Genomic DNA, 12,691 nt, shown 5'->3' on the forward strand with positions numbered 1-12,691 from the left:
TGTTTTGAAGTATATACAACACAGTAAACAATTATTCCTCCTCAAATAGTGACCCGATTGCTGTTTAGGATCAGCCAATTGTCTGATGAACTAATTAACACAAGTGTAATCCATTGTATAAGAACAGAAACCATGGGGGAACAAGCAATGCTTCCAATTGGATTTGTTTCCCTTCAAAAGGGATTTAATGTTTAAATGTGATTTCTGGGACATACCTGGTGGCATGGGGATTCTTGCAATACCATGTGCTCTATCTGACACTACCTTTCTCCCTACATAATTCAGTGAGCAGTTGCGGTTGCAGTTGTAAATAAGTTAATACACCCTGATTGTGGTGGTATTCAGGGGCATAACTACAGAGGAAGCAGATCCTGTGGCTGCAGTGGGGCCCAGGAGGTATAGGGGGCCCTATTAGGCCCTAATTCATATACAATTTCAATAAATACTGGAAAAACAGGTCAATCTCTAGACATTTTGGGGGCCTGAAAAATAATTTGCTGTGAGGCCCAGTAATATCTAGTTACACCACTGGTATTTTTGTTTCCCATAACAGGATGAATACACATCAGGCTTGCACCAAAAGATTTACATGCTAATGACAAGACTCTAAAATCTTGTGAACAATGCTGCATTGTGGGTAAAAACATGGCAATTTGCTTTAAAAAAAATTGCACTAGGGCACACTGCACCTATTAAATAAATGGCACTTTTTAATGACATTCTATTAAATATGCAGTTTTAAATAAGACTTGCTTGCCGTTCTAAAACATGCCATGTCAGTTTTGAATGCGATAGATCTGATGGAGGTACAGGACTCTCTAGCACCAATGAGAAACTGGCATATTTTGAACAAGCCTCCAGGAGACATGGTAAACCAAACATTTCTTTCTACTTTTGGGATTTAATAAACATACACACATGAGAGATTCATGTTTTACTTTGTGATTGCAACATAGCATAGGTGTTACAACCTGATCTTACTAGGGAAGATTAATGATGTCTTTATGAATAGTATAAGATCAAGTTGTGCAGCGGGTCCTGAGCAAAATACATTTTCACTAAATTGTAGTGAGCAAAGTAACTTGCTCAAAGCAAGACACCAATTATACCTTTGGTATACACTAGTTACACTAGGCTGAATAATTCAAAAAATAAATCCAGATCTAATAAAGAACAATATTGCTGACTGAATGTCATTTACAGGCCTCCTGGGTGAATAATGGCAATTTGTTACACAGTAACAAAGCATTTATTTACCAGCAATACCAGCAACAGCATTGCTTATGGAAGTAACATATAACTGAGGGGATTTATACACAAAATTAATCTGTGCCACATTTTGCCACGTCTCATCTGCAGCGTCTGCTACCCAGCCAACGATCGACAAAGGCCAAGGTCTGTTTTCTGTATTTAATGCCCAGCTAGTGGCTATGAATTCCTCTCATGTGTAAAGAAAAGAAATGACTCTCTTTATAAACCTATCTGCCATCACTCAGCTAGCGAGAAAGTGCATCACAAGGTGAATGTACCCTCAAGGGCCAAATAGTTTGTACATAACCTGAATATAGAATGTAGAATATAGCAAATGGCAGTCCCAAATAATAATAATAATCTGCAAATATGTTAGAGGAATGGGATGAACATTATCAGTAACGATATTGCAAAAGCTTTGACTAACACATACTAAATTATTCAACAACATTTATTTAGGAAACAGAATAACTGAACACACATCAAATAGTTAATTAAAAAAGACTCCAGTTATAAGTGCACACTAAGAACAACATGGCTGCCCTGGTTACAAAATCACCATCTCCAATGATTAAATGTTTATCAGTCATGTCTAGAATAAAATGATTCTAATGATTTAATGTTTATCAGTCATGTCTAGAATAAAATAATTATAAACAATCCTCTCAAAATACTGTAGAGTCTTGGAAATTCCCTGGGTGATAGCTTGGTATTCACTCATAGTCATCATCAAGTTGTATTCATATGTTTACACTTTGTTACGCAACACTTTACAGTAAGATAATGCACAACAAAATGTTTTCGAAATCAATTTACTGCAGTAGTAGGGTGATATGAGTTACTGCATATGGGTAAATTTGAAAACTCTCAGTAATGAGGTCCAGTTTCATCTTGTTTTAAACTGTGACCAGAACAATAAATAATACTTGAAAGACCGAACAGGAAGGACCACAGTTTACATAAACTTCACCCCCCGAAAGAACAGAGTATACTTGTAAGGCCATAAAAAGAAGGCAACTGTTTTTTATACTAAAATACTATAGAAAAATAAGTAACATTAAGGGGGTAATTTACTAAAACTCGAATTTATCTCGTATTTTTATTAAACCAAACTCCCATCCACTATTGTATCTTAGTTATTAATAGAATAACTCAAAAAAGTCAGTGGGGAAAAAACTCGATAGAATAAGTGAAAACCTGAATCGTGCAAATTTTTAGGATTTGACTTCCAAATCGCTCGACTTTTTTCTGGTTTATTGCCCGAAAACCTACAATTTTTCAGATTATTGGACAAAGTGCAAACCACGATATCTTCAATATGTAAAAGGACATATCCCATTGACTTCTACATGACCTTGGCAGATTTGAGATGGCGGATTTGCAGCTTCAGGGTATAATAAATCGTGAAAAATTTGAGGGTTTTTTTTCCACGAAAAAAAATTTAGTTTTTGCCCATAAAACCCATAAAAAAATTGTGGTTCTACTTGGTACTGCCTACAAATAAAGCTGCCATTCGTCCTAAGTATTCAACAAGGTACATGTTACATGAACAATACATTTAAAAATGCAGATATTTGCCAACCCAACTTGCACAAGTATAATAGATACTAGATATAATAGATAATATATAATAGATAATAGATTAAGGTGACAGTTCTAATAAATGCAAGTTGCTGGACTGATTACAATGAAATGCATTTACATTGCATCTAAATGAAATGCAATCCGTGCAGCCTCTTTTTAGCAGAAATAGTAAACGCATATGTAATGTATAAAACTGGTGCTTCACTTATGTAATCCACTCTATACCAAACCCACACTGACGCTACCCAATGCATCAATATACTGTCTGCATTGATTCATCCTTTGGCTACCCCCCCCAATAACGAGTAACAAGGTTATACTGTAGATATAGGAAAACACTGGTATCATTGAGCCATAGATCTAAGAATAGCTAGTTCAACAAGAAAGTTTTCATCCCAAATTTTACTGTAATGGACCTTCAAGTAGGGCTGTTTGGAATATAATTTAGAGTAAATATGCATTCACTCCCCACTGCTACAAGTCTCCAACAATTTAGTGACCAATATTATACGTTAAGGACTGTATGATTTTTAAAAGCAGAATATTTAAAGGAATTCTGTCATGATTTTTATGGTGTAGTATTATTAAATTACTAAATTATTAAATACTGTTTACACTGCAAATAATTCACTCTACCATATAAAATTTCATTCCGGAGCCAATGTATTTTTTAGTTGTAATATTAGTGTGTAGGCAGCCACCTCAGGTCATTTTGCCTGGTCATGTGCTTTCAGAAAGAGCCAGTGCTGCACTATGGAACTGCTTTCTGACAGGCTGTTGTTTCGCCTACTCAATGTAACTGAAGGTGTCACAGTGGGACATGGATTTTTACTATTGAGTGCTGTTCTTATATCTGCCAGGCAGCTGTTATCGTGTGTTAGGGAGCTGCTATCTGGTTGCCTTCCCACTGTTCTGCTGATGGGCTGCTGGGGGAGGGGCCATATCAGTCAAATCTGCAGTACAGCAGTAACATGTGACTGAAGTTTATCAGTGCACAAGTCGCATGTGCACTGATAAACAGCTCCTGGGAAACTGAAAATATGTCTAGCCCCATGCCAGATTTAAAAATGAATTATAGAAAAATCAGTTTGCTCTTTCGAAAAATGGATTTCAGTGCATTAACTGATGCTTTTTGAAAAAAACATGTTTTCCCATTACAGTATCCCTTTAAAATACTGATAGGATGCAGCCAGTAACTGCCTATGTACTCCAATGGTGGCTCATCAGTACTGTTCATATTAGGGGAGCTGTAATTAAAGTCATTAACGTAAAAGATATGCCAAAAATGTCTACTTTGTCGGAATTTAGTATAGCTTTTGTGGACAAGGAAAGTATTTAGTGACCCCATGTACCAGTGGAAGAAAGATTGTGAATTGTATAGTATGAAACAGTGAACACTATCGGCCAAATTTACTTAAGGTCGAATATCGATGGTTAATTAACCCTCGATATTCGACTGTCAAAGTTAAATCCTTCGACTTCGAATATCGAAGTCGAAGGATTTAGCGCTATTCGTTCAATCGAACGTTGACATTGGTTGCTTTTAGGTGGCGAACTAGGGGGTCGAAGGTTTTTTTTTAAAAAGACAGTACTTCGACTATCGAATGGTCGAATAGTTGAAAGATTTTTAGTTCGAATCGTTCGATTCAAAGTCGTAGTCGAAGGTCGAAGTAGCCCATTCGATGGTCGAAGTAGCCAAAAAAAACATTCGAAATTCGAAGTTTTTTTATTCTATTCCTTCACTCGAACTAAGTAAATGGGCCCCAATAAGTAATAAACTTGTTATAAAATGAATCATTATGTTTGCATTAAAAAATATGCCATATGTAAGTAGTGCTATGTGCGATTAAATTCCCCAATGCAAATTTTTTTTCTTATTTATAAGTGTCTTATCTAGATTAATCAACCCTACTGCACTTTGAAGAAATTTTTTGGAAAGATGCACATAGAGCTTTTCAGAATCGTTAACTAAGCATTATTTTCCTGTATGTTTAACCATGCGTACCCTGTATGTTTAACCATGCGTACCCTTTATGGCATATTTGTGTAAAAAGGGGGGGAATGTAATATTGGTTGGTAACGCAAAAATCGTTTGCAATCGTTTGTAATGTGAACAAATGTTCCCAATATGAAAATGTTGCCTTTGCAAACACTTTGTCCCTCATGTGACAGTAGGATATTGAATGCAAATTTTATAGTTTGTGATAGTTCGCAGTGTATGTAATAAAAAGTCGCAATCGCAAGCCGATTTTTGCAACAAAATATTTAAAGAAACTCCAGAGCAGGAGTAAAGGGTTTGCACTGCACAATTAAGATTCACAATGCAATAAAAGTCTAATGAAGAATATTACATTGCAACCTGCAAATTTTTATTAGTTTTGCACTTTGCAAATTTTAATTACATTTCCTCCATAATGTCTTATTTTGGCTTAACAAAATTTGTAAGGAAGCATAGTTGAAATAAAACCTTACATTGAAAATCACAGAGTAAAGTGACTTTTACAGCTATTCTGGTAAATATCTTGCATAATTTTTTTTTTACTTTCAGTTTTGCAGCAATCCTTCATTAGAACATGTAACCTTATAAAAGCCTGACCTTCCCTCCCTCTGTTGGATGCAGTAAAGGCAATGCCCCATGGAACATTGTAATAAAATGGCTACAGCTAGCTCTGGCTTGTTTGCAATCAAAAGAGAGCACATCAGTTCATAAAGATCATTAATCTGTTACCCATCAGTATCAGTTGATAACAGTGTTTAATGTTTTCAACTGATGCAGGACGACCTGCCATGTTTTGCACTGATGTCAAAACACTTGTTGGATCCTAACCATAATATGAGAGCGTCATGTCTGGACTGAGATTCCAACTAGTCCCTGACATTTTGAGTACATAAAAGCCCAAACAGCCCTGCACAAAGCAAAAATACAGTCTACATCAGCATACAGCAGCCCCTCTGAGCATGGACAGTTTAATGTGGAGTTCAAATCCACTGTATACTAAGATATATTGGGGTGAAACATGTTTCTACCAACTGTCAGTTGTAAGGTTCTATACACATGCAGGGCCAGATTTCCTTCCCAGTTGCCCCTAGGCCATGGGCCTATGCTGCTTGGTCCTAGCACCCCTGGGCTGCATGGTCCTAGCACCCACACTGCCCCCCAACGGCGAGCTCACGGGTGCGTGTCCCCAGTGCTCCACACAGAGCAGCAGGATGGCATGCCGCCCCTCATATTTTACCGCCCTAGGCCCGGGCCTTTGTAGCCTTGCCACAAATCCGGGCCTGTACACATGTTTGAATTCATGTTTTGTGTTGGTGCATCAGAAACCTAACCTGCCCCCTGTGCGTACTCTCATCTGCCTGCACCTGCCCACTGTGAATATATTGCAGCGGATGCCCAAAAGTCAGTAGATGGCAAAATGGCGACTATGGGGTCTGATTAAAGGAGAACTAAAGCTTAACTAAAGAAGTAGGCTAGACATGCTGTACATTATGTTTGGGCTTCTGTACCAGCCCAAGGCAATCACAGCCCTTTAGGAGGGAAGATCTGTGTCTCTGAATATGCCCCAGTAACTCCCCATCTTCCTTTCTGCTCATTTACTGCACATGCTCTGTGCTGTTGTCACTTACTGAGTTTAGGGGCCCACTCACAATATACAGTACACTTGAATATAAATGTCATAGTATAAGGCTGATTAGTAATTAATACAGATAATTACTACATGACAGCACATAAACCAATTCAACTAGCTTTGGAATTTAATAATCAGCCCTGTAGTACCATCTTATATTACAGGCCAACCTCATTTTCTGCTTAAAGGGATACTGTCATGGGAAAACATGTTTTTTTTCAAAACACACCAGTAAACTTCAGTCACTCTTTACTGCTGTACTGAAAGTTGGAGTAATATCACCCCTCCCCCACAGCAGCCTAACAACAGAACAATGGGAAGGTAACCAGATAGAAGCTCACTAACACAAGCTCTCTGGCAGATCAAAGAACAGCACTCTACAGTAAAATCCAGGTCCCACTGCGACACATTGAGTTACATTGAGTAGGAGAAACAACAGACTGCCAGAAAGCAGTTCCATCCTAAAGTGCTGACTCTTTATGAAAGCACATGACCAGGCAAAATTACCTGAGATGGTGCCTACACACCAATATTATAAATGAAAAAATACACTTGCTGGTTCAGAAATTACATTTTATCATGTAGAGTGAATTATTTGGAGTGTAAACAGTAGAAGTAGAAATAAAAACAACACCTTTAAATCATGACAGAATCCCTTTAATAATGGCAGTCCCCGGGGGGCCCCCTCCCGACATCCAATTCCCTGCACAACTGGCCGAATAGTCACGCTGTGTGCACGCGATGCTTGCACGTGCAAACACCATGCGCTGTGCGCATGCGCAAACGCGTGGCAGCACAGTTCTTTATTTTATACACCAGCTGTAGATCACCGGGGTAGATGGTCTGGGCCGGCAGGGACCCAAGAGGGCCAAGTCCCTATGGGTTTTTCCTAAATAGCAGTAAAATGACCGTTGATTTTAAATCAATGATTTTTATAACACATTCTTGTTTACATAGACTGCGGCTTTTATATACTGTATGTACAATTCTCAACAACTGAACAGCTTTTACTGACCTAAATTTCCCAATTTTCCCTGAAGAGATGCTAGCAGTTGCATTTTTGCAGCATTGGAAGCACAATCCTGTTTTAGATTGGAATCAAATATATTTCTATTGAAAAGATTATTTTATTAACTGTATGTCATAAGAAAGGTGCTTCATTTTGGACATCAATATTTGCGGTAGGGCAGAGATAGCATTTGACCCGTGTCTGCAGAATCAGACGTGCAATTGATGTATTATTTTGTATGATATTTTGTATGATAATATATTTTTAGTATGTACTGTATGTCAGGAATATCCAACCTGCGGCCTTTGAGCTGTTGTCAAACTGGAACTCCCAGTCAAACAAAGGAAGATGGAACCGGGAGTTGCAGTCCAACAACAGTGGGAAAGTCACAGGTTGGACATCCCTTACTTAGGTGAATTTTACGCCCAAGAAAATAATCATCTTTGTAAAGATCAGTTTCCCTAAATGCATAGTCTGTTTGTTTTATGCAGTGCCAATTGTTCTTTGAAAGTTGTACATACTACATTAAGGGGGTTATCTACTTAAATCAGAATTTATATATAAAAAAACATGACCAAACTCCCATGTTCAATTTGACCTTATTTATTAATAAAATAACCTGAATCAATCGGATCGTGTAAAAACACAATAAAATTGAGTAAAAACCCGCTCGAATTTTCTGGCTTTTTTCCAGAATTTTTGCCCTAAAACCCAAAAAGAGTCAGATTTTTGGGCTAAACCCATCGCAGACCACAATAACTTCAAATTGAGTTAAGTGCCTATCCCATTTACTTATACGGGACCTCGACAGGTAGGAAATAGCGGATTTTTGGATTGGGCTATTTGCAGCATTGGGGTATAATAAATCTTGAAAAAATTAGAGGTTTTATTTAAAAAAAAAAAAAAATTAGTTTTTGTCACAAAAAGCACGACTAGATAAATTCAAGGTTTAGTAAATAACCCCCTAGATGTTCAACACAACAGTGACACCATGCATTCAATCTAAAATTAAAAGAATAAATGAAGCAGCTTTTGTAAAGTGAAGAATTTAAGACTATATTAAATGTTACTTTGTTAATTTTCCAGTAGAAAGTTTTCTGCAATATCAGCCCTGCTAACTCCACTATCAGCAGCTGCAAGCAGGCGAATCAAAGAACTTCCCGAACAAACTCAACAATTGGAATATACAGTACAACCCCCCTCCTTGCTCTCTGCCTCAATACATAGCGTGACCAAGCTACAAGTCGAGGTTGTTCAAACAAACCTTTGGGGAGTCTTTCAGTCAAGCCCAGTGCCGCCAAAGTGAAGATCGGGAGAAGTGGAATGTATGGTAAATCTTTCATGGTTAATTCTCCCACCAAGAAAACAGCTTCCTTAGAGAAAGTGACTCAAATCCTAAGCCTGTTTCATTTTAAGCCATGTTTTTTCCAAGCGTTCCTCCAACTGATCACTGTCTGTGCAGCAGGCCTGGCCGGATCTAAGTATATTCAGGAATTCTGTGACTTGGTTGGAATGATGGACATGACCAGCTGGCATACATCTACTTAGGTCAATGTGAGAATGCTGGGCTCAGGAAACAAGAGAAAGCAAATCCGTTTAGAATCCTTTTTAATGGAACATTGTGCTGGTAGGCTCGGGACAACAGTTAAAAGCACTAAGGGGGTTATTTATCAAAGTCCGAATTGGTCTCAATATTTTCTGCTACAAACTCTGATCAAATCCACTCGCGTTTTTTATGCTTATTTATTATTACATTTTCCTGAAAATTGGCTTTGTGGTAAAAAAATCATATTTTCATGATTTTTCCTCAGATTTTCACAATTTTATTTACACAAAAACTACGATTTCTTATGCTTTTCGCCCGAAAACTTCGGGGTATCAAAAGATCATTGGGACTTCTCCCATTGACTTATATGCAACCTCGACAGGTCAGATTTTCAGATTTAGACTTTTCCATCCTCTGGGTTTAATAAGTTCCGAAATATTTGTGATTTTATAAAAAAAAAAAATCACTTGTTTTTCGTGATTTTTGGATTCGGGGTTTAGTAAATAACCCCCTAAGTCTATAAGCACAATCGTTACTTTAATAACTGTTTATGATTAATATGTAAAATGCAGAAAAGATAGGGTATAATTGGTGTCATCTATTTTATGGTGCGGTGCTGCTTTAATTTGCACAAGAAATAGATTTATTGATTTATTAACATTTACAAATGACTAAAATTGTTCCCAGAAACAATGTTGTGTAACGAAATAGGTTACTCAGCCCCCCAGGAGTTGCAAGATTCACTTCCCTTATTGTTGCTTCCCTGCACAAACAGAAGTTTTAATAGGTTTAGACATTGTCCCAATAGCCTAAAACTTATTTCAGATATTTTTGTCTAACTAAAATCATCAGGTTATTAGTATATTTAGGAAATATTTCCTAGCTTCAACACTGGAATACCATCTGGACCAAATGAAGTGTGTGGGATATGAACCAAGATAGAATAAAGACCACCCGCACATCTTTGAGTGCACCAGACCCAATGTTTGCCAGAAGCGATGAACTGTCAGACCGGGCCTGACAAGAAGTGAGTGTTTTGTTGTTCATTCTGAGACACCGTTCTATATTCTGGAATTGTTGAGTCATTCCTGCTATGCAAGCTGACAGCCTGGCCATAACCACCTGTTCCGACATTCATTATACTGCAGTATTCCTCCAAATAAGGAGGTCTGGGATTTTGTTGTAATTAATGGTGAAAACACAGAGGGAGTTGATGTTGTGACAGCTACTAGGTCAGGGGATCAAAGGAGCCACCATAAGCAAATGTAACTATATTTGTTTTTACCACAGAAGAAGATATTTCAGTGTTTGCCGTCTCTGAATATTCACAGGTTATGTGCAAAAATAGAAAGCATTAATGCATGATGGAAACTCAACAGAAATGTCAGGCTAATAATGTGGATTTATAAAATGAGATAACAATGTGATAAGGCTGGTTAAAGAGGGTTATAAAATAGCAACAGGAAGCAAACGGTGCACAAAAAATGGAAATGATATGAAGGTGAATTTCCTGCCATGTATTATTTACAATAATGATATTACTAGAAGGCAGAAATGTGCAGTAACTACACTTTAGGAAAATAATACAAATATACCCACTGCAAGCTTGAGAGCGAAGAGCAAACACAATTATACTACTAGTGCCATTAATGAGATAATCATTCTAACAAAGCAATATAATGTAAGCAATTAGTTGTTGGTATAGTGTGATTCATAAGCACTGGTGCATGATCCCGGTAACAGCATGCTCATGATTACTAAAGTCGAAGGCAATGATAAAGACGTGGCCTGGCAACATGAATGATTTACATTATAAACCGGCTCTGAGATGATTCAAACAGCAACTATATAATTTGTATCTTTGTTTGGTACAAATTTGCAAATCTTTTAGCAGATCTGATTCTGGTGGAATAAATGCCAATATCAACTTGTACTCAACTTTGGGCTGAATCAAGGTGTATTGCTATTATGCTTAGAATTATTTGGGGGATTGACTGCCCTTTAAACCATGCATGTACAGTATACTTTATTTATTCGGGAATTTGCTGAATTTATTCAAGATCCTACTCAATATTAGTAGTGTTGAATATTAGTCTGCCCAAAGCAGAACTCCTTAATTTGTAAAGAACAGAGCATATGTGACATAGACTAGATACCCTACCCTTTTACATCTGTATAAAGAAGCCTTGGGTGCTTTTTTTTGAAACCCAGGGCCTGAGCATTCTGGATAAGATACAAGGGCATTTTCCTATTTTTTTAAAGTTTCATTAGCACCTGAAGGCATCTGCAATGGTGGACAGGTGCATTTATATAATTATAGCCCTGCTTTCTATTAGATATTATATTTTGTGGCACTTTCTTATTAGAACTTAGTCTTTGCAAAGAATTTATTTTTATTTATAATTTGTATAGGTTTGCCAGTGCCATCCATAACTGTATCCAGAATGCTCTTCTGTTCCCTGTATGTCCCTGTCTCACCATATTGGTTATAATTATAAGTCTTGGGGATTCACTGACTATCATTTTTTCACTCCAAGGAAATGATTATTTTCCAGGAAACATAATCATAGTGACGTAACTTTTGGGATGTATGTTTTGAACTGATAAAAACCACTTCAAGAACATAGACTACTGTCTTAATAAATGTTTAATTGAGTTGAACACTGCTAATGACACTGATGAGCTGCACATTTCTTGCATTTACTATGATATCTATAAAAGCTGATGAACAGAAATCTCCTTTTATTCTCTGTAATATGATATTTCCTGGTCTTAAAAGGAATTTTGACTTATTAACAAGCTGAGTTAATCATGTCCCAAGCTTAAGTTGATTCCAGAAAGGCACTGGGAAAACTGTTGAGGTTTTATGTTTTATACAGGCTCAATAAATAAATATGCAAAACTAACCACATAAACTCTCAAGTCTCAATAAGAATATGACTTTAGCCCTAGTGACCAGTAAGTTGTCATAGAAAAACTGGTTTCTAGTCTAGTCTAGTGAAAGACTCAAACTGCATCAATGCATATGTCATGAATATTAATATTCCCGTGTATCTAATCTCACTGTACAAAAACATTTTAAATTCAAACAAACTGAACTGCAGGGTTTTTTTTTAAGAAAATCACAGATTATACCATTACAGAGAAATATGGGGTTCTTCTTAAAATACCTTGATCATAGACATTTGAAGGAAAGTGTGCCAGCCCAGTCAAACACTACCTACTAATAACGAATGAAAAAGCAATGAATATTATTAATTAGCTAGCTATATAGTGACTAGCCTAACAAGCTAACCAGCTATGATATATTTAACCAAGTTGCAATCAGGAAATGAGACAAATGAGTGGAAGAAAAATCATTAGAACACAAGTCCATATATAATGTCACTTTCAAGTTGAACAGTGTGCTAAAATAATTATGATAGGTAGATGGTCAGAACCAGCCATCTGTAATAGTGATGTGCGGTCGGTTCTGAAACCAGCAAGTTTACTTGAAGGTCGGGTTCGGGCTAACATTCGCACATGATTTGCGGGCCATGGGCAGAAGTTGTTACAATTTGTAATGTGTTTTAGTCCCTCCTTCCCTGCCAGGATTTCAAATGATGCAGAAAGAGAAGAACTGTTAACCAGCTGGATTTCAGCATAGAAAATCCCATTTATTCATACTTCTGG

At 37.1% G+C, this 12,691-nt stretch overlaps 1 protein-coding gene across 1 annotated transcript in view; it reads right to left on the reverse strand.

The window, feature by feature from the left end:
• LOC108695348 (muscle, skeletal receptor tyrosine protein kinase) overlaps positions 1–8,960 on the reverse strand; it is an 80,050-nt gene extending 71,090 nt beyond the window's left edge. The window contains exon 1 of the mRNA XM_041563466.1: positions 8,738–8,960. Coding sequence (XP_041419400.1) covers positions 8,738–8,816 — 79 coding nt within the window. The 5' untranslated portion in view covers positions 8,817–8,960. The remainder of the gene's footprint in view (positions 1–8,737) is intronic.
• Between the last annotated feature and the right edge of the window lie 3,731 nt (positions 8,961–12,691).

The sequence above is a fragment of the Xenopus laevis genome, chromosome 1L (assembly GCF_017654675.1).
Source record: "Xenopus laevis strain J_2021 chromosome 1L, Xenopus_laevis_v10.1, whole genome shotgun sequence".
Classification (NCBI taxonomy): Eukaryota; Metazoa; Chordata; class Amphibia; order Anura; family Pipidae; genus Xenopus; species Xenopus laevis.